Source organism: Electrona antarctica, assembly GCF_951216825.1.
Source record: "Electrona antarctica genome assembly, chromosome: 3".
Lineage (NCBI taxonomy): Eukaryota > Metazoa > Chordata > Actinopteri > Myctophiformes > Myctophidae > Electrona > Electrona antarctica.
This window is the reverse complement of record NC_136808.1, coordinates 56,804,803-56,828,662: the sequence shown is the minus strand read 5'-3', so window position 1 is coordinate 56,828,662 and position 23,860 is coordinate 56,804,803. Positions and strand designations below refer to the sequence as shown.

The 23,860-nt window shown below is 43.1% G+C and overlaps 1 protein-coding gene across 1 annotated transcript in view; it reads left to right on the top strand.

The window, feature by feature from the left end:
• The window catches only part of myo5aa (myosin VAa), a 183,838-nt gene that overhangs the window by 34,837 nt on the left and 125,141 nt on the right, over positions 1-23,860 (top strand). The window contains exons 2-5 of the mRNA XM_079497485.1: positions 11,587-11,697; positions 19,947-20,115; positions 21,630-21,774; positions 22,620-22,776. Coding sequence (XP_079353611.1) covers positions 11,587-11,697; positions 19,947-20,115; positions 21,630-21,774; positions 22,620-22,776 — 582 coding nt within the window. The remainder of the gene's footprint in view (positions 1-11,586; positions 11,698-19,946; positions 20,116-21,629; positions 21,775-22,619; positions 22,777-23,860) is intronic.

Here is a 23,860-nt window from a genome sequence, read left to right as displayed (position 1 = left end):
CATTATGAACTGCCATGTGGTCGTTCATAACGTAACACATTATTACATTATTACATTATAGAAAAATCTGTTATTACGTTATGCGCTCATACTTTTATTACATTATGAGCTGATTATTACATTATGAGTTTTTATTACATTTAAATTATTACATTATGAGCCCTTATGAGCCCTTATTACATTATGAGCAGTTATTACATTATGAGTTGCTACACGCCCCGATGTGAGACCATAAACGTCATCACATTAGAGTCCCCGGTTGAATGGCACATGTGCTCATCGAAAACACACACCCCTTTTAGTAACTTTATTTAAGCACTGTTTACGGACAGCTTAGTGAATCGGGCTCACTGAGAGTAACATTCTAAATACTGCTAATAGGGTTCCCACGGTCATGAAATTCCTGGAAATATTTTTAAATTAGAAGAAAAAAACTTTCCAGTCCTATAGAAAAGGTTAGGAATTTATCCTGTGTCCTGCTAAAAGCATTTGGATATGCATTGTTTTTGGCTATTGATTTAGTTAATAAAAAGCATTTCCCAAAACATGTACGGTCTAACATTACACAAAATATGTAACATAAGTAGTTTTTTCACCAAAAGGGCTGCGTGATTGCACCCTAATGTGTTCCGGACGTGACCAAAAAACAGATCTACAAGCTCACAACGTGCTGCAGCGTGATCCTGTGCCTTGGCATAGGTGGTGGTAGCAAAAGATTTGCTGCACAACTTGCTTTGAACAGTTAATCATTTGCTATATTGAAACATAATCCTTATAAAGCACTCCCTATAGTTTAAACTAAAGTAGGCAACATACTGGCATAGCTTGCAGTTGCCACGGTGATGGCCAAACACTAGCCGGCTGTGGTTTATGAGCAGTCTCCTACTCGGAGGTGTCCAGTACGTCACACAGAGTAACCCAGCCCCCTGTGTAGGAGAGGGCTTTATGAGTGTGTGTTCTGCAATGTAAATACTTAGGTTTTCAATGTAATGCGTCCCGGGACCCAGGGATGGTCTTTTTGATGGGTCCAACGGACATTTTAATGAGTCCTACTTCAATGACGTAGTGTACAGTACTGGGTACAGTATTGCATCCCAGGACCCCCGGAGCGTCCTTTCTCAATTTAGTGAGTCTAAGGATGCAGGATATTTCACTGTACTCCTAATGTTTTACTTAGAGGACCAAGGTTCATGTTTTAGGTTGTTATTAGAGAAAGTAAAAGATGAGGGTTAATTTTTGAGTGGTGCAACCACTCCCTTACGGAGCTATGTGTGTCCGTGGGTGGCTGGCTGGCTGGCTGTGTCCGTCCCCGGCTGGGTCTGTCCGAGCACGGAAATTGTGTTTGGTTGCTTTTCACAACCAAGTGTCACTGTTGCACAGCCACACACACACACAAAGTTTAGGTGTTTTGAAGGGGTGGTAAAAGTTTTTTGTGTTTTTATTTGTTTAAGACCAATGTTCTCAAATGGAACAAATGAAAGTTGTCCAAATGGATTAGTCAAAACCATGGTAATTTCTGGTCTAGGGACTGGTGATTGGCATCGGACCAAAACATCTGGCATGGGTCGGCCTGGAGTCTTGTTCCTACTGTACGTCTTCCTTCCAGTCTAGGCAGCTGGACCTGTTTAATTGCTCACTGAACCAAACAAGAGCGTCTCATTTGACTTGTTAGCAGATCATGTAAAATGATGTTATTGGTGTTGACATGTCTAGCTACTGCCTGGCTGACTCTGCTTTCAGTGTGTAAGTAATGCGGAATAGATATAGAACAAAGAGGAGATCCGGGCACACTTAATGTTAAAATGAGGAAAACTTTATTGAACTTTGGTTCAATAAAGTTTTCCTCCTTTTAACATTAAGTGTGCCCGGATCTCCTCTTTGTTCTATATCGATGTGTTATCCCGATTGATCCCAGGAGCACCTTTTTACTATTTTTACATTTTTTTAATACCTGCACACCTCCTGAGCACCTGGTTGCTTCCTTGCCAATGCAGAATAGATGTTTAACAATAATGTAACTATTGAGAGCGTAAAATTAAACCACTGGTTGAAAACCACTGCCCTAGTACAACTAGGGCAGGAGGCTCAGGAGGTAGAGCAGGTCGTCCAATGATCCATGGGTCGGCGGTTCGAATCCCGGCTCCTCCTGTCTACATGTCGAAGTGTCCTTGAGCAAGACACTGAACCCCAAATTGCTCCCGATGTGCTGGTTGGTACCTTGCATGGCTTCCGCCGCAATCGGTGTATGAATGTGTGTGTGAATGGGTGAATGTAATGCACAATCTGTGTAAAGCGCCTTGGATAAAGGCGCTATATAAATGCACCATTTACCATTTACCATTTAACATAAAGAAGTTGGGGAGAGGTGTGAAGTCCTCCACCTTATCAAATAACACTGCCATCCTTCACTTGTCCTCATGTGACCTTGATTTCACCTTTTATTACGAGTAATTGTGGATGTTTGTTTAAGATTAGCGAAGGCAGGCTTTAGCACAGCACTCAGTTTGAAATGACAGCAGTGTTAAAGGTGAAGTAAACTATGTTTGAACTCATAAGGAATAGGAATTTGTCTGTTGCGGCCGTGGCGGGTTGCTTAAATCAGATGGACCCGACTAACTAGATCAGATGTACAAATGAGTTTTATCACAAATCAATTATAACTTAAAAATCACACCTGTGTGAAGTGAGGGGTGCTCTTATCATCATGCATCATCTCATTCTGGCCATTCACAATATGCGTCCTCACTTTTGTGTTTACAGTGTAGATTTCCGTCATACACAAACATTACATTTCCATTGACAATGAATGGAGAATTTTACGTCATAGTGTCTGAGCAAATAGACATGTTACGTCATAATGATGTACGATGATAAGAGCGCCCCTCACTTCACACAGGTGCGGGATTATTTTTTACACAAACACTCAAAAGTAGTCATAGGAAACTGTAGCAAAACAATGTCTATTAGCACCCCTCAAAATAAATATTTTTGAGGGACGCTAGCCCCTCCTATGTCCAGCTTTGAGGGTCTGTGTAATCACAAACATTGAAGACAAAAGTGTGTAAACACAAACATTGAAGACAGAAAGTGTGTAAACACAAACATTGTTTTGAAGTAAGGACACAAATTGTGATTGGCCAGAATGAGATGATGTATCATAGACGTATGATGATAAGAGCGCCCCTCACTTCACACAGGTGTGATTTTGTTTATATATATATATATATATATATATATATATATATATATATATATATATATATATATATATGAAACATATGGCTAATAGAAGGTTCATGGGGCCTAAATTAGTTTTTGATGTAATCCCTGGTAAAATAAATGCTATTAGCCTAAATCCAGCTTTTCCTTGTTTAAACCATGACCAAAGTGCTCTTAACCGCTTATACTTAGGCTATTGGACACAATAGCAGATCTACAGGCTATTGGACACAATAGCAGATCTACAGGCTCACAATGCTATTGGACACAATAGCAGATCTACAGGCTATTGGACACAATAGCAGATCTACAGGCTCACAATGCTATTGGACACAATAGCAGATCTACAGGCTTACAATGCTATTGGACACAATAGCAGATCTACAGGCTTACAATGCTATTGGACACAATAGCAGATCTACAGGCTCACAATGCTATTGGACACAATAGCAGATCTACAGGCTTACAATGCTATTGGACACAATAGCAGATCTACAGGCTCACAATGCTATTGGACACAATAGCAGATCTACAGGCTTACAATGCTATTGGACACAATAGCAGATCTACAGGCTATTGGACACATTAGCAGATCTACAGGCTTACAATGCTATTGGACACAATAGCAGATCTACAGGCTATTGGAGACATTAGCAGATCTACAGGCTCACTATTGGACACAATAGCAGATCTACAGGCTTACAATGCTATTGGACACAATAGCAGATCTACAGGCTCACTATTGGACACAATAGCAGATCTACAGGCTCACTATTGGACACAATAGCAGATCTACAGGCTCACAATGCGTCTATTGGACACAATAGCAGATCTACAGGCTCACAATGCGTCACCATGTGACATGTTCAAAGATGTCACTTTTCAGGATTCAACTTAAAAAAAAGTATCAGATTGACGAGCTGCTTCGCGCTGCGTATCAAGCTTGCAGATCTGCTATTTGCTGTTGTAGTATTGAACAATGGAAAAAGACAATAATAATATGGAGATAACAAGGGGTTTGTGCCCGATAGCAACGACATGCTATTTTTGTGGAACATGTTCACCTATAATGCTCCCAATGGGGTGAAAGTGGTTGAATGAAGCTGCGGCTCTGGGTGACAGCAGTGAGTTAGCCCTGAGCCCGGACAAACGTGCTGACTTCTGGATCCATGCCCAGCAACCTGCTGGCGCTGAGTAACTGCAAGGCCAGCTCATCTACTCTGTAACATAACTGCAGTTTTTAAGTAGGGCTGGAAAAACTGTCGATGGTCTTGTAGATCGGCTATTTTCACTTTTCACCTGCAATGACACAACCCAAAATACTAAATAGGGATTGACTATTGATTGATTATTTTATAATCCATTATGAATCAATTGGTTCAATTAGGCTAAATGTTGCAGCCCTAGTTGCAAGATCGCATTGCCATTCTGTGTGCCGTTAACAAGTTTGTGTGTGTGCGCTCGTGCACACACACACATGCGTGCTTGTGCAGTGGGAGTACTCAGCCATGTGACTGAGTGTTTTCATCTTTGTTTTTCCACATAGTTGCCATCAGCTGATAGCCTGTGGCCCCAAGGGGCTCTATAGAGATGTGTATTTATATGAATGAGCGTGTGTGTGTGGGGGGAGGGGAGTTATAGTTATTACCGCTCATTACAGTTGCATGTTTCGATGCTGACGCAGGATCCACCGTTCATGATCTGATCATTTTAGTTTACAGTAACCATATTATCAGAGACCCAACAGTCTAACTGTAGATGGGAACCACTGGTCGTTGTAGATCTGCTCTTTTCACACATTTTTATTTTTATTTATGGAATTTCTTAGATTTGTTTTTGTTTTGTTTTAAAATGTCTACAATTATTTCTTACTTTTTATAAAAATAAAAATAAATGAATCTATATCTATATATATATATATATATATATATATATATATATATATATATATATATATACACTGTATATATACGAATGTAGGAAAAGGTATTTTTACTTGAGTCGTGACCCCTACAAATTGGTTCGTGACCCACAAATGGGTCCCGACCCAGTGTTTGGTAAACAGCGGTCTAGACTAACCCTAACACACAAGCCAGTGTGTCCTACTGGTTAAATCAGGCCCGAATCTATAGCCCAATTTGCACCGTCGGCAAGCTTTCTCTGGCAATTTTATTTTCCTTTTACAGTGTTCGCTTTATAACGCACGCTCCCAAAATGGGCACACCAGCTAGCTACAGGTTGAGTTGTCAAGTTTTCAATCACAAAACTATACTGAACACAGTGAACACTCAAATGTGTTGGTCTAACCCCAAATGAAACACATCTTCTGGCACTTGTTGTATTGTCCTGTAGTAAACCCAGCCCATCTGATGGTGTATAGACAAGCTAAAGTAAACTATTATATACGTTTGGAAATACTGCTGGGTCCAGGTCTGATATGGACAGGGTTCAAGGTTCAAGGAGTTTTAGGGTGCGTTCGGAAATGCGCCCTGAACACACTGGTGTGCTCTCTTGTCGTTCGTTTATTCAGTGCACTCGGTGCGTTGTCGTTCGAAAATCCAGTGCGCTGCGCACCGGGTGTGCCGAGTGTCCGCACTGAGCGACCCTACCCTGAAGCTGTTGTTGTCCGGTGTGAATGTGGTCGTTCGTAATTAAGGCACACTGAACGCACTCTGTGACGTCACCGCCCACCACACTCAACAAATTGCACATTTCCGGTGCGCATTTCCGAACGCACCCTTATTGTCATTCCAAATGAGTACAGAACTACATTTGTTTACTCAGGTCCTGGTCAGGCAAAAATATATAAAATACAATACATCCAAAAATAACACCTCATAGACATAAAACCTAAAGTGCAAAAAAAGCAATTGCACTACCCACTAACATTGCACATGCCCATAAAACAGCAGCAGCATTAAAAGGAAACGGTTCATGTGTCACAGCTCAAGTTCATAATGCAGAGTTCAAGTGTAATCACACAGATCACTAGTGCAAAGGTCACAGTTCAAGGTCACAGTTCAAAGGTCACAGTTCAAGGTCTAGAGTTCATAATTCTCACAGCTACAGGGGAGAAGCTATTCTTCTTCCTGGAGGTGCTGGCCTTAACCCATTTTAGGCCTGACGTCGAAATTTAAAAAATGTCTTCGAAATCCTGACTGTTTTCTGAAAAACCTTATGTTTCTGTATCAGTGGTTCTCAAAAAAGGCACATTTTCATGATTTTTCAAAAATAGCAGACCTACAAGTTCATAGCGCGGCACTCGGTGCCGCGCTATGAGCTTGTAGATCTGCTATTTTTAAATAGCTAAAGCATAACATAATGCTAACACCAACAGGGGTTCTCGCCCAAAATGGGTTAATACTACGCAGCCTCCTGCCCGAAGGGAGGGGGACGAACAGGCCGTGTGCATGGTGGGTGGCATCCTTCATGATGCCATGAAGGATGAAGGCCTTCATACTGTACAGCCTTATTCCTACACCTGCCTATAGACCGATTCAGAAACGGGTCTCATGGTCGCAGGCTACGTATTTCTTGTAGGCGGAGACGACGTATCTGCGGCGTAAACAGTCAGCTCTTCTACTACATTGAATGGTAGAGTGAGTGATGTTAGTCTACTCAAACGTTACTCTTTTACCTGCTTTTTACTAACACTAACTTTACAAAGATGCCCAGAACATGGGGCGGCGGTGGCTCAGGGGTAGAGTGGCTGGATGGTAACCGCAAGGTTGCCTGTTCGAACCTGGGCTCCCCCAGAGTTAGTGTCGAAGTGTCCTTGAGCAAGACACTGAACCCCAAATTGCTCCCGATGTGCTGGCTAGTGCCTTGCATGGTTTCTGCCGCCATCAGTGTATGAATGTGTGTGTGAATGGGTGAATTGATGCACAATCTATGTAAAGCGCCTTGGATAAAGGCGCTATATAAATGCACCATTTACCATTTTACCATTTAGAACATCAGGATGAACCTGTGTAGTTTATGGATGCTCCAACAGTAGTGGCAACATTCAACTTTGGAGATCAACGGAATGTCAAAATATCCACCGCGGTGGCTGAGACCAGAGCCATAGAGTAATGGTTGAGACGAAGCAGTGAAAGGTCCTGAAAGATACATCACATCAGTCTTGACTCTTAACCAATATCTTTCTGTTGTATGAACACAAGGCTGCTGTACTTTATACCTCATACTAAGCATTTAAAGTATGACATTCCGTTTCTCTCCAAAGTTGAATGTTGCCACTACTGTTGGAGCAGCCATAAACTACACAGGTTCATCCCGATGTTCTGGGCATCTTCGTAGAGTTAGTGTTAGTAAAAAGCAGGTAAAAGAGTAACGTTTGAGCAGACTAACATCAGTCACTTTCCCATTCGATGTAGTAGAAGAGCTGACTGTTTACATATGTCGTCTCCGCCTACAGGTTTCTGAATCGGTCTATATGTAAATGTCACTGAGGGCAGGAAGGCTGCATCCATGGATCTTGTGGGCAGACGATCACCACCCGGGTGTGGTTGGTAATGTGTGCTCAAAGGCAAATAGTTTTAGCCTATATGTTTTTATCTGGACATAAGACTGGACATAAAATGCTGACCACTGAAAGTAAAGCTGAACCGTATGGTCAAAAGGTCATGTCAGAGTTTCATTTGTTTGGACTGTACAGCTGTGTTTAATTATTCTTGTACTGACGTGCTGTGGTGCACATTGACAAACATCCAAAACAAGAGCAGGCCAGTTTGGTTTCTTGCCATTCTCGTTAGAGACATGATGAAATTAGTTCTACACACACACTAATGCCGGTCTGTTCCCCACACGTACGCACGCGAACACACGCACACATTATGAAATTGTCATGGTGCAACCTTTGTGCAATGTAAATACTTCATAATAATGATGATTTATTTGGGCAATTTGTAATGTAAGTCATTATGTTTGTCATGGAAAAAAAGAACCCGTAGGCTAATTATTCTAGGCATGTGTCAATGCAGGGAGAACTTATTCTAGGCATGTGTCAATGCAGGGAGAACTTGTATTAGATTATATTAGATTGTCATATTAACACTACAGCCCCAATGTTTATCGGTAAACATTCTAAATTGATTCAAACACGCTGACAATTTGTAGTCTATCTCTTACTAAACAAACTTTAGTTTAGTAGTATGCCACGACACAGTAATTGAGTGTAAATTGTCACGTCCCCTTTAGTCCCTCTGCCCTATTGGGGCCTGTCCTTCTGTCCTATTGGGGCCTGTGTGTGTTTGTCTGTCTATAATTGCCTTCAGGATCCTGCATGCAGGTGCCTCCAATCTCCTCAGCTAGAGGCTCTGCAGCACGTTTGTTTTCTTTGCCACTGCCTTTTGGTTAATCTATTTCTACGGGTGCAGTACTTAGTTTAGACAGTACTTAGTTTAGACAGTACTTAGTTTAGACAGTACTTGGTTTAGACATTGTCATTGGTTAGACCAGTCATTAGTCCTACAACTACAACCTATCTCAAACCCTCACCCCAAACCTTAATTGCCCAGACTCTTCTTCAACAAACATGGCGAAAGCAAACATTCTTTGTTCGGTACTCATACAATAGTATGGTACAAAACACTGAAGTCCTTAAACCAGAAACCTAAACCTAACCTCCCACGGGGCAGCACACCTAAACCTAACCTTAACCCATGTCTAACCAATGACTAGTCTAAACTAAAAGTATGCACCCCATTCCTACACCATAGGCTACACAACGGCCCACATTACATCTATATCACACCAACAACACATTGCCACTGAACAGCACTGATATACTAACCGAGTGGCGCGCTATGAGCTTGTAGGTCTGATATTTTTGAAAAATCTTAAAAATGTGGCGCAAATCTTTGAATATATATATTCTTTCAGAGCGAATGTTTTTAACTCGGGTCTAAATGGCTTTGAAAAGCTATCTAATGTAGGTCTCTTTGGACCACTGATGTCCTGTAGGCTTGCCCCGCCCCCGGACCCAATGTGCAGGGCTGCCCCGTACCCAATGTGCAGGGCTCTCTCCACGTTCCTGTAGGCTTGCCCTGTACCGTACCCAATGTGCAGGGCTGCCCTGTACCGTACCCAATGTGCAGGGCTCTCTCCACGTTCCTGTAGGCTTGCCCTGTACCGTACCCAATGTGCAGGGCTGCCCTGTACCGTACCCAATGTGCAGGGCTGCCCTGTACCGTACCCAATGTGCAGGGCTGCCCTGTACCGTACCCAATGTGCAGGGCTCTCTCTACGTTCCTGTAGGCTTGCCCCGTACCCAATGTGCAGGGCTGCCCTGTACCCAATGTGCAGGGCTCTCTCCACCTTCCTGTAGGCTTGCCCTGTACCCAATGTGCAGGGCTGCCCCTTACCCAATGTGCAGGGCTGCCCTGTACCCAATGTGCAGGGCTGCCCCGTACCCAATGTGCAGGGCTCTCTCCACGTTCCTGTAGGCTTGCCCCGTACCCAATGTGCAGGGCTGCCCCGGACCCAATGTGCAGGGCTGCCCCGGACCCAATGTGCAGGGCTGCCCCGGACCCAATGTGCAGGGCTGCCCCGGACCCAATGTGCAGGGCTCTCTCCACGTTCCTGTAGGCTTGCCCCCCGGTGTGTACTGTCTGTGGACATGATTTCACCCACAGAAAACTACAAGGTAGAGAGATCATTAACAACCCATCACGACCTGAGGCCAATTCTACAAAATCTTTTCTAAATCGGTAGTTCACAAACCTTTTTGTAAAAAGGGAAAAAAAAGAAGAAAAACAACTGTGTGTGTGTGTGTGTGTGTATGTGTGTGTGTGTGTGTGTGTGTGTGTGTGTGTGTGTGTGTGTGTGTGTGTGTGTGTGTGTGTGTGTGTGTGTGTGTGTGTGTGTGTGTGTGTGTGTCAAATTAGATGACTGCTCAGTGTCAATGGCCCGTCTGCTCAACGGTGTGTGACCCCAGTCATCTGCATGGGTCAATGGGTCGTACTCTAAACAAACAGACAGATATAGAGACACACAGCCCTTCATTGGAGCGGTGTGCGCAGCTCAAAAATAGCAGATGCCCAAGCTCGCAGTGCAGCACAAAGTGACGCGTTGTGAGCTTATAGATCTGTTTTTGAGTGGTGTAAACCACTCCTACAACTGGCTTTTTTGTGCAGAAAAAATGAGCATGGTTGCTATGTTCACCCTGTTGTAATGACGTAATGAAATCACACCCGGGTGAACAGGGTAAACATAGCAACCATGCTCATTTTTTCTGCACAAACAAAGCCAGATAATGAAATCACACCCGGGTGTGATTTCATTACGTCAGACATGATTTCATTACGTCAGACAGACCTTACACCACTCAGTTCACACGGGTGTGATTTTTTTTAATATCCAACGCTAAAATCTAAAATGGCATAGGTGCTTTCCCGGTTTTTAATGGGTTAAAAAAGTTTGAACCAACGTCTGAACATGAACACTGATAAACGCTCTGATTGGGGATGTGCAAAACAATTCATTTCATGGTCACTGCTGTTTAAACATGTATTGTAAAGGTTTATTTGAATAATTGGTATTGTAAAGGTTTATTTGAATAATTGGTATTGTAAAGGTTTATTTGAATAATTGGTATTGTAAAGGTTTATTTGAATAATTGGTATTGTAAAGGTTTATTTGAATAATTGGTATTGTAAAGGTTTATTTGAATAATTGGTGTAGCAAAGTAGGTCAAATGAATTCTGCGTGCATAATAAATAGTGGCATTATTCATTAACTTCACAATAGTAAAGGATTACTTTTCATATTTGAGGGGATCTCAACCTCAAGGGCGTCCAAGGTGTTCTTGAACATTGAAACTAACTTGAACCAACTGTCCTGTCATACAGTGACCAGACATACCATGTTCTACTAACTAGCAATCTGAGAACCCATCGGCAAATAAAGGAGAAACAGCGCAGATGAAGCCTCAGTGAATCCACGCTATGAGTCTGGCCAAAGTCAGGCTAACTAGTGTTATATTGGTGGCTAGCATGGTTTCTCCTGGTGGCTACAGCAGGGTTTTTGAGTGGTGCAACCACTCCCTTACGGACTTGTGTGTGGGTGGGTGCCTGCCTGCCGGCCTGCCTGCCTGGCTGGCTGGGTATGAGCATGAAAAGAGCATGGTTGTTTTTCACCACCTGTGCGCAACCTAACACACAGTCACAAACACACACACACACACATATTAACTGTATATATGATGATTTCGGGTGTGGCACACCCGGGGACCCCCACATGGTAACTCTGTCATTCCCCCCCCCCCACCCCCCCACCCCCCAACTCACTTCACACGGGTGTGATTTTTAATGTCAACTTGTTTTCTTTTATAGTAATCTCTCTCTCTCTCTCTCTCTCCTCTCTCAGTTTGCTCGGGTGTGGATTCCCGACACAGAGGAAGTCTGGAAGTCGGCTGAGCTATCGAAGAACTACAACAGTGGCGACACTTCCCTGCAGCTGGTGTTGGAGGATGGAACGGTAAGGAGGAGAAGAGAGGGAAGGAACAGGAGGAGATAACGTTCTTTCCTCTAGCTCAGTTGTTTTCAACCAGTGGTCCGGGGACCACCAGTGGTCTGGGGACCACCAGGGGTCTGGGGACCACCGGTGGTCCGGGGACCACCAGTGGTCTGGGGGACCACCAGTGGTCCGGGGACCACCAGTGGGGACCACCAGTGGTCTGGGGGACCACCAGTGGTCTGGGGAACCACCAGTGGTCTGGGGACCACCAGTGGGGACCACCAGTGGTCTGGGGACCACCAGTGGTCTGGGGGACCACCAGTGGTCTGGGGGACCACCAGTGGTCTGGGCGACCACCAGTGGTCTGGGGGACCACCAGTGGTCTGGGGGACCACCAGTGGTCTGGAGACCACCAGTGGTCCTTGAGGGTGTCCCAGGTGGTCCCCTGCAGCTAAATGATGGAGAGTTGGTAACAAAGTGGACCCTTATTAGATATTTAACTCTTGAGAGTGTAAAATAAAACCAAATGGACCCGTCAGGGTCTCAAGAGTTAAATTATTGTTACATACCTCCATTAGGCTACGTAATTTACAAGAAGTCTACACGACTACATGTAAAATAATTGTCATTTTGATCAACGTGTGCCTTATCTCAGCTATGGTACCACATCAACACAGCATGGAATTGTGGGCAAAATGGTATCCAACGACAACAAAATATTCTTTAGTTTTCGGTCTGCGAGGCAAAATCTCATCGTGGTGGGCCGTGGCTTAAATGCCGAACAAATGATAGGCCTTGACCTGAAAAGGGTTGGAAACCAAACCACTGCTCCTGAAAAGGGTTGGAAACCAGACCACTGCTCCTGAAAAGGGTTGGAAACCAGACCACTGCTCCTGAAAAGGGTTGGAAACCAAACCACTGCTCCTGAAAAGGGTTGGAAACCAGACCACTGCTCCTGAAAAGGGTTGGAAACCAAACCACTGCTCCTGAAAAGGGTTGGAAACCAAACCACTGCTCCTGAAAAGGGTTGGAAACCAGACCACTGCTCCTGAAAAGGGTTGGAAACCAAACCACTGCTCCTGAAAAGGGTTGGAAACCAAACCACTGCTCCTGAAAAGGGTTGGAAACCAAACCACTGCTCCTGAAAAGGGTTGGAAACCAGACCACTGCTCCTGAAAAGGGTTGGAAACCAAACCACTGCTCCTGAAAAGGGTTGGAAACCAAACCACTGCTCCTGAAAAGGGTTGGAAACCAGACCACTGCTCCTGAAAAGGGTTGGAAACCAAACCACTGCTCCTGAAAAGGGTTGGAAACCAAACCACTGCTCCTGAAAAGGGTTGGAAACCAGACCACTGCTCCTGAAAAGGGTTGGAAACCAAACCACTGCTCCTGAAAAGGGTTGGAAACCAAACCACTGCTCCTGAAAAGGGTTGGAAACCAAACCACTGCTCCTGAAAAGGGTTGGAAACCAAACCACTGCTCCTGAAAAGGGTTGGAAACCAAACCACTGCTCCTGAAAAGGGTTGGAAACCAGACCACTGCTCCTGAAAAGGGTTGGAAACCAAACCACTGCTCCTGAAAAGGGTTGGAAACCAAACCACTGCTCCTGAAAAGGGTTGGAAACCAGACCACTGCTCCTGAAAAGGGTTGGAAACCAAACCACTGCTCCTGAAAAGGGTTGGAAACCAGACCACTGCTCCTGAAAAGGGTTGGAAACCAAACCACTGCTCCTGAAAAGGGTTGGAAACCAAACCACTGCTCCTGAAAAGGGTTGGAAACCAAACCACTGCTCCTGAAAAGGGTTGGAAACCAGACCACTGCTCCTGAAAAGGGTTGGAAACCAAACCACTGCTCCTGAAAAGGGTTGGAAACCAAACCACTGCTCCTGAAAAGGGTTGGAAACCAGACCACTGCTCCTGAAAAGGGTTGGAAACCAAACCACTGCTCCTGAAAAGGGTTGGAAACCAGACCACTGCTCCTGAAAAGGGTTGGAAACCAGACCACTGCTCCTGAAAAGGGTTGGAAACCAGACCACTGCTCCTGAAAAGGGTTGGAAACCAGACCACTGCTCCTGAAAAGGGTTGGAAACCAAACCACTGCTCCTGAAAAGGGTTGGAAACCAAACCACTGCTCCTGAAAAGGGTTGGAAACCAGACCACTGCTCCTGAAAAGGGTTGGAAACCAAACCACTGCTCCTGAAAAGGGTTGGAAACCAAACCACTGCTCCTGAAAAGGGTTGGAAACCAAACCACTGCTCCTGAAAAGGGTTGGAAACCAAACCACTGCTCCTGAAAAGGGTTGGAAACCAGACCACTGCTCCTGAAAAGGGTTGGAAACCAGACCACTGCTCCTGAAAAGGGTTGGAAACCAAACCACTGCTCCTGAAAAGGGTTGGAAACCAAACCACTGCTCCTGAAAAGGGTTGGAAACCAAACCACTGCTCCTGAAAAGGGTTGGAAACCAAACCACTGCTCCTGAAAAGGGTTGGAAACCAGACCACTGCTCCTGAAAAGGGTTGGAAACCAGACCACTGCTCCTGAAAAGGGTTGGAAACCAAACCACTGCTCCTGAAAAGGGTTGGAAACCAAACCACTGCTCCTGAAAAGGGTTGGAAACCAGACCACTGCTCCTGAAAAGGGTTGGAAACCAGACCACTGCTCCTGATGATTCATGCTCTGTTGGAAACCAAACCACTGCTCCTGAAAAGGGTTGGAAACCAGACCACTGCTCCTGGTGATTCATGCTCTGTTGGAAACCAGACCACTGCTCCTGGTGATTCATGCTCTGTTGGAAACCAGACCACTGCTCCTGGTGATTCATGCTCTGTTGGAAACCAGACCACTGCTCCTGCTGATTCATGCTCTGTTGGAAACCAGACCACTGCTCCTGCTGATTCATGCTCTGTTGGAAACCAGACCACTGCTCCTGGTGATTCATGCTCTGTTGGAAACTAGACCACTGCTCCTGAAAAGGGTTGGAAACGAAACCACTGCTCCTGCTGATTCATGCTCTGTTGGCATCGCACGCCAGAAACTGACCTACAACTTCAAAGCTCACAGCATGTTGCGGATGCGACGCATTGTGAGCTAGTAGAACTGCTACACTGCTACTATTGTCGAAATACATTATAGAAATAAATAAATAGAAATCAGGCTTAACCCATTTTGACCTGAGATCAGGTTCTAAAAATGTCTTCTACATCCTGACAGTTTTCTGAAAAAGCTATGTTTCTATGTCAGTCGTTCTTCGATTTTTCAAAAATAGCAGACCTACAAGCTCATGAGCTTGTAGATCTGCTGTTTTTCAATAGCTAAAGCATAACATAATGCTAACACCAAAAGGGGTTCCCGCCCAAAATGGGTTAACTCAGTCTGGCTCTGTAACAATCAATTTCACCCTAACAATCAATTTCACCCCTGCTCACTTTTCTTGTACATACATTCTCTCTCTCTCTCTCTCTCTCTCTCTCTCTCTCTCTCTCTCTCTCTCTCTCTCTCTCTCTCTCTCTCTCTCTGAGACACACGACACACTGCATCTCATTATTGCTTATTGGCGTTGGCATTAGCTCTCTCAATAAACAAGACCTTCCAGATGCCTTGAGGAGTCGTAAATATCGCTAATTAAATTCCTCTGCTTGGAATACATACAAACAGCTACCGTCCACCATACAGTTCCTAATTAACATTTACCATCATCACATGTGTTAAATAATCTTCCCCTTGAGAAACTGAAGCCGTTAACACATGTGTTGCTTCTGGTGATTCTACAAGCCTATAGAGGCTCTGCACGTATGGAATCACATATGAAATAGGGTGTTGATTAAGCACTCACACATTTCTTTCCCCCTCAAGTAGTTGGATGTACTACATTGTTGCGAACGCAGTGAGCATTTACTATGAGACCCAGCAGATCATGTCTGTCTGTCTGTCTGTGTGTGTGTCTGTGTGTGTGTCACGCTGTAAACACCACCCGCCCACCACCAGAGGGCGCAGCTGTATCACACACAAAAACACACACACATGCACGCACACACACACACACACACACACACACACACACACACACACACACACACACACACACACAACTTAAAAAAAAACTTAACTTAAAAAAAAAACGTAAAAAGAGAACTTAAAAAAAAACCTTAAAAAAGTACGTAATTTATTCTAATTGTTATTGCAATTTACGAGCTGCGTTCGCTTCCCGCGTTTGCGCGTCTTACTTGTGTTATCTGTCCTGAGATTGTGCACCGTAAATATTTCACACCAGAACTGAAAGTGGGCTTTTACCTCCATACATTCTCCATATAAGGCCCCATTTACACTGGCAGCCAAATCTAGCCTGAATCAGATCTGTTCCACATCCAGATTGGAATCTGATTTGTTTAACATAATGTGTTGCTTCTGGTGATTCTACAAGCCTATAGTGGCTTCGCACGTACATTATGGAATCACATATGAAATAGGGTGTTGATTAAGCATTCACACATTTCTTTCCCCCTCAAGTAGTTGGATGTACATCGTGTTATCTGTCCTGAGATTGTGCACTGTGAATATTTCACACCAGAACTGAAAGTGGGCTTTTACATTCTCCATATAAGGCCCCATTTACACTGGCAGCCAAATCTAGCCTGAATCAGATCTGTTCCACATCCAGATTGGAATCTCATTTGTTTAACCCATTCTGGACAGGAACCCGTTTTGTTGTTTTAACTAAGCATTATGTTATACTTTAGCTATTGAAAAATAGCAGATCTACAAGCTCGTAGCGCGCCACCGAGTGGCGCGCTACGAGCTTGTAGGTCTGCTATATTGTTTTTTACGTAAAAATGCGGCACAAATCTTTGAATATATATATTCTTTCAGAGCGAACGTTTTTCTTATTTCGACGTCAGGCCTAAATGAGTCTAAATGCAGCAGGTCACATACAAGTCACATGGAATCAGATTGCCACATTCAAAGGTGGTTTCCAATCTGATTCAAATCTGATTTGAGGAGATCTGTCTCAGTCTGAACGCAACAACCTGATCTAAATCGGATTCCATGTGACTTGTGTATGTGACTTGTTTGCGTTTAGACTTATTTAAAGAAATCAGATTCCAGTCTGGATGTGGCACAGATCTGATTCAGGCTAGATTTGGCTGCCAGATTTGAATCCAATTTGACTTGATGTGACTGCAGTCTAAAAGGGGCCTATAGTCTCATTAACCCATTTTGGACTGAGGTCGATTAAAAAAAGGCTTCTAAATCCTAACAGTTTTCTGAAAAACCCATGTTTCTATGTCAGTGGTGTCTTTTTCATGTCAAGGACCCCCAGAATTATCTGTATTAGGCTGCGGACCCCCATCTGAACATATGTTGTTCCAGTGACCCCCCAGATGCAAAGATTTGAGTTAAAAATGCTCTAAAGCATAACATAATGCTTAAAACACCAAAATGGGTTAAAACTCTGGTCAGTGGAAAACTGACAGGGAGCACAACATATAATATCGTTGCTGTCGGGCAGAAAACTCTTATCTCCAAATTCTAACTTTTTGTGTTTTTAAAGCCCTACATTAAATGAAAGCCCTACTTGATCATACTACGGCATCACACCAAAGTATCAGATCCGTAATCTCCGCGACACGTTTCCGAGCTGGTCGATCTGCTACTTTTGATATTTCTGAATTTGAATCCTGAAAAGTAAGAGTGTTGGACATAATGAGGTTTTTTCCACCCGCCAGAGACGACATATAACGAAACTAATTAATGCTCTTTCTGAAGGTCCACATTCTCTATTCATCAAACTAATTAATGCTCTTTCTGAAGGCCCACATTCTCTATTCATCAAACTAATTAATGCTCTTTCTGAAGGTCCACATTCTCTATTCATCAAACTAATTAATGCTCTTTCTGAAGGTCCACATTCTCTATTCATCAAACTAATTAATGCTCTTTCTGAAGGTCCACATTCTCTATTCATCAAACTAATTAATGCTCTTTCTGAAGGTCCACATTCTCTATTCATCAAACTAATTAATGCTCTTTCTGAAGGCCCACATTCTCTATTCATCAAACTAATTAATGCTCTTTCTGAAGGCCCACATTCTCTATTCATCAAACTAATTAATGCTCTTTCTGAAGGCCCACATTCTCTATTCATCAAACTAATTAATGCTCTTTCTGAAGGCCCACATTCTCTATTCATCAAACTAATTAATGCTCTTTCTGAAGGCCCACATTCTCTATTAATCTAACTAATTAATGCTCTTTCTGAAGGCCCACATTCTCTATTAATCTAACTAATTAATGCTCTTTCTGAAGGCCCACATTCTCTATTCATCAAACTAATTAATGCTCTTTCTGAAGGTCCACATTCTCTATTCATCAAACTAATTAATGCTCTTTCTGAAGGCCCACATTCTCTATTCATCAAACTAATTAATGCTCTTTCTGAAGGCCCACATTCTCTATTCATCAAACTAATTAATGCTCTTTCTGAAGGTCCACATTCTCTATTCATCAAACTAATTAATGCTCTTTCTGAAGGTCCACATTCTCTATTCATCAAACTAATTAATGCTCTTTCTGAAGGCCCACATTCTCTATTAATCTAACTAATTAATGCTCTTTCTGAAGGCCCACATTCTCTATTAATCTAACTAATTAATGCTCTTTCTGAAGGCCCACATTCTCTATTCATCAAACTAATTAATGCTCTTTCTGAAGGTCCACATTCTCTATTCATCAAACTAATTAATGCTCTTTCTGAAGGCCCACATTCTCTATTAATCTAACTAATTAATGCTCTTTCTGAAGGCCCACATTCTCTATTAATCTAACTAATTAATGCTCTTTCTGAAGGCCCACATTCTCTATTAATCTAACTAATTAATGCTCTTTCTGAAGGCCCACATTCTCTATTCATCAAACTAATTAATGCTCTTTCTGAAGGTCCACATTCTCTATTCATCAAACTAATTAATGCTCTTTCTGAAGGCCCACATTCTCTATTCATCAAACTAATTAATGCTCTTTCTGAAGGTCCACATTCTCTATTCATCAAACTAATTAATGCTCTTTCTGAAGGCCCACATTCTCTATTCATCAAACTAATTAATGCTCTTTCTGAAGGCCCACATTCTCTATTAATACTTTCAGCTCCATTGCTGTTGATTAATGCCAATTGAAGCCTAATTTTGATACTAACGCTTAACGCCATTGCCGTTGATTAATGGCAATTGCGCTTTTATAGTGCATTCGATCAATTGAGCCATAATGCGAGCCATAAACTTACGTTAGCCGGTTAGCTAGCTATGTTAGCACAGCACTGGCTCGTCCATCATAGATCGTCGTCGCCATAATAATCCATTCTATCCGTTTCTTTCAATCGCCTGTATCTCCTATTCATTGTCCCAGATGGCATTTTGGTCAAAACAGCGTTTCTTTGATGGCACAGAGCCGGTGATGTGGAGCTCTCCAGAGCCCCGGTTTGGATTCACATTGTAAACAAGGCCTGTCTCGGCTCCGTTGAGCGTCCTAGGATAAGCTACTTCCGGTAGACTGGAACTGTGGCTTTTCAAAATAAGAGCTCGACTGGAAAAAATGCTGGCGTGAATTAGATCCTAATTTTTCAATAAATGCTAGCGCTGAAAGGGTTAATCAAACACATGATCTTATGTTGGGGCCCTGATCAGTGATTTCACATTATCTTTAAATCTGTCATTTCATTTAAATGGATGTCATTTGCTTGAAAATGTTGCGATTAAAAGAAGTGGTCATGACGGATACCAAACCACACCAGGAGACGAGGATGATGGTACAACATTCTCACCACTTAAAAAATATACAGTGTATATATATATATTTTTTTTAGAGAGCTATATTTAGTCAATAATAATTTGCCGTTGTTACTAAATCATTTAACTAATGTTTGTTAGTAAGGATGTCCCGATCACGTTTTTTTGCTCCCGATCCGATTTCCGATCATTTAACACTTTTGCAATATCACAATAGTAAAATATACAAAATCACAGACATTCTCATGATATAATATTGATACTAGGGATGTCCTGTCCTTTTTTGCTCCCTATCAGATTCCGATCATTTGCAAATGATGTGATTTCCGATCACATGATCGGATCGGGACTACTTGTTAGTAATAGTCAAAGGAGTATGTATGTGTTTACCGGTATTTGACACAGTATGAGCAAAATGGTTGCCGTGCGGCGTGCAGTGAAGCTGTTGTCTCCTCCTCCTCCTCCTTGCTGATTATGACGTTATCTTCAACAGGACCTGGAACACAAGCTGGACCCCAAGACGAAGAACCTGCCATACCTGCGGAACCCGGACATCCTCGTGGGCGAGAACGACCTCACAGCGCTCAGCTACCTCCACGAGCCTGCCGTGCTGCACAACCTCAAAGTCCGCTTCGACTCCAAGCACATCTACACGTACTGCGGTAGGCAGCCACGCATGCACAGTCGCACACGCACAATTTACAATTTAGGCATTCAGCAGACGCTCTTAATCCAGAGTGATTTACAGTAAGCAAGAACAACACATGGTAATACAAATACATAATAATAGGAAGCTAATAGTAAGCTAATAGTAGTCTATAATATCTGTTTAATGAAACTATGAGTATACGCTATAGAGCAGGGGTCGGCAACTGAGATTGTCCTCGGGCCAATATTATTCCCAGACATTCCATCGCGGGCCGGCCGTCTGGCGCGTGCGCGCGCGCAGCGCGCGTGCGCCCGTGAAGGCGCGCGTGAAGGCGCGCGAAAAATTTCGGGTCTAATTCGGGTCTAATTCGGTCTAATTCGGGTCTAATTCGGGTCTATTTGACCAATATAAATCAACTTTTTTCTTTTTTTTTTGCTGGAAAAATATGGTGCTGACACGACGTTATGCTGCTTTCACACGGGCAGATGCAAAGCTACACTAGTACACCTAGTCACAGAACAGTGTCGTCGTTAAGCAGCAGGAGGATCCCACTGGCAGCACCTGTCCGTTTATCATTAGCACAACCACGAACGTCCAACACATATACAATGAATTACTCACCTAATGCTGCCTGCAGGTTCCATGTTTAATTCCAGCGGTGTGTAACCTACATTGTCTAAGTGACAGTTTTCATATTGTAAATATGGTCGCTAACGTGGGACTTAGAAAAAAAAAAAAAAAAAAAAAATCTCTAAATTATCTCACGGGCCAGATATTATTTCTGGGGGGCCAATTTTGGCCCGCGGGCCGCCTGTTGCCGACCCCTGCTATAGAGTGCTATTGTCTACATACAATGCTATCTGAATGACACAAGTTGAGCCTTTGCATATGCCTGAAGGTCGTCGGGCAAGTACTGTAGAAAGTGCTATGACAAGTGCTATGCACGCGCACACACACACACACACACACACACACACACACACACACACACACACACACACACACACACACACACACACAGTCACTATACCGATGACGTTACACCATTGGCCGGCCGGCAGAGTGTTGGAGTTTTCCCCACTGGCCGTTATTCTTTTGAAATGATGATGATGTGAACAGCAGCGGCTCCACAGTCTTCAGTCTTATGCCCGCAGGGCTCTTCAATCAGATCATATATGAGCAGTAATATGGTGTAACTTTATCACTCGCCTCGGCTGAGAAACACCACTGCCTGGATCCATTGTTCAAATTAAAAGCTCTCTAGCTGAGCATTTCATACATGGTCCAGCCATACACTGTACAGTTCTAGGATGTGTTACTACTGTTTATACATCAAAGTATATATATATACTATATATATAAATATATTTTATAATTATTTTCCCCCAGTGGAGTTCAGTAGATAGGAGGCATGAGGAGTAAAATAAACCATTCTTGAAGCTCATAGTGTGTGTGTGTGTGTGTGTGTGTGTGTGTGTGTGTGTGTGTGTGTGCGTGTGCGTGTGTGTGTGTGTGTGTGTGTTGCAGGGATCGTGCTGGTTGCCATCAATCCCTATGAGACACTCCAGATCTACGGTACAGACATAATCAACGCCTACAGTGGACAGAACATGGGCGACATGGATCCACATATCTTTGCTGTGGGAGAGGAGGCATACAAGCAGATGGCCAGGTGTGTGTGTGTGTGTGTGTATATCTCTGTCGGGCGGAACCCACATTACTATTATCTTGTGGATCTGCTACTTTTGATGCTTGTTTGACGCAAAAAAAGAAAAAAAAACAGAATACGGAGATAAGAGGTTTCTGCCCGACAGCAACGATATGCAATATGTCTACTGTAACAACAACCTATATACACAACAGTTGTTGTACGCAGTGTTGTTTTTGGCAGCGAAATTTGATTTTAGTTTTAGTCCTAGTCTTTTGAATAGTTTTCACTTAGTTTTAGTCACATTTTAGTCACCTGGAATGTTTTAGTGTTAGTCTAGTTTTAGTCGACTAAATGTCATGAGATTTTAGTCGACTAAATCTACGGTTGATTTAGTCGACTAAAATGTATTTTGGCGGGGCTTGATGCCGTCGTAATGACTGTTTTTACACTTGCTGAAAATAGCCGATCTACAAGCTCACAACGCGTCGCAGCGCGACGCGTTGTGAGCTTGTAGATCGGCTATTTTCAGCATGCAACCAAGTGTAAAATGACTTATACTGGATATCTTGTCCACTAGTCCCTTCCTAACATTTTAGTCTAGTTTTTATTTGTTGACGAAATTGTCGATATATTTAGTCTTAGTTTTTGTCATCATAGTTTAGTTTTTATTTAGTTTCTATTTATTTTTTGTCAATGAAAAAAGGTAGTCAACGAACATTTTTTGTTTAGTTTTAGTCGACGAAAACAACACTGGTTGTACGGTATGTAATTATCTAAAGTAAATATATGTATTAGCATCCAATGACCCATGTGGTCCCCTCACTTCTTTCCCCTCATTCTTCTCCTCTTTGCTCTCCGCCATGCAGGGACGAGAGGAACCAGTCCATCATCGTGAGCGGGGAGTCCGGCGCGGGGAAGACCGTCTCCGCTAAGTACGCCATGCGGTACTTTGCCACGGTCAGCGGCGCCGCCAGTGAGGCCAACGTGGAGGAGAAGGTCCTGGCGTCTAACCCCATCATGGAGGTAAGAAAAGAAAAAAACTAAAACAACTAAACATTTCAACAACCCCCATTTCTATATTTTTAGCTTTCCTCGAGATATCTCGTGGATGGCTTGGATTGGGTGAAGTTATGAAAAAAATTGCACCCGAGTGGTGCAACTATACTTTTATTGTTACTTATAGTTACTGTGTGTGTGTGTGATTAGCCAACTGCTCAGTGTGAATGGCCTGACTCCGCCAGATGGGGCAGCAGAGAGTACAGCAACCCAGTGTACTCTCTGCTGCCCCATCTGGCGGAGTCAGGTTACAGTGTGATTGGCCCGGCTCTAAACAGCAGAGTCAATAGGTCGTACTCTAAACAGACATAGGGTCACCCATAGCTCTTTAACCCATTCTGGGCGGGAACCCCTTTTGGTGTTTTAACTAAGCATTATGTTATACTTTAGCTATTGAAAAATAGCAGATCTACAAGCTTGTAGGTCTGCTATTTTTGAAAAATCATAAAAATGCGGCACAAATCTTTAAATATATATTCTTTCAGAGCGAACGTTTTTTTTTATTTCGACGTCAGGCCTAAATGGATGGAGACGGTGGTTGTGCACCACTCAAAAACACCTACGGAAATAAGACGTTTCTGAACAGCCAGCAACGAAACACGGAGATAAACAGTGCATGACAAAACCAATCAGAGAGTCTTTGGTGTGGTTTAATTACTTCCATTTTAGTTACGGTTGGGAAATGTTAGTTCTGTGACTAGGCCTGTCACAGTTAATACTATAGTGTAATCTCCTTATCGCAATTAATTTACATAAATTCTCTGCAGAGAATCATCTGTTGCAAGATGTTCACACACTTTCAAATATTTCCCCCCAAAAAATAGATCTAAAAGATCTGCTACTTTTGATACTTTTGTGTAACACTGTAATATGATCAAGGAGGGCATTCATTTACAAAAAACAAACAAACATTCAAAAAAAGTAAGAATGTGGCTGAGCTTTCTACCCGACAGCAACGATGTTAAGGTTATTGTAGTGGTCAGTCTGTATAGAGCGTCGCAGTCCCGCCTCCTACCCTGGACCAGGAAATGAAACCCAATGCATTTTCCTC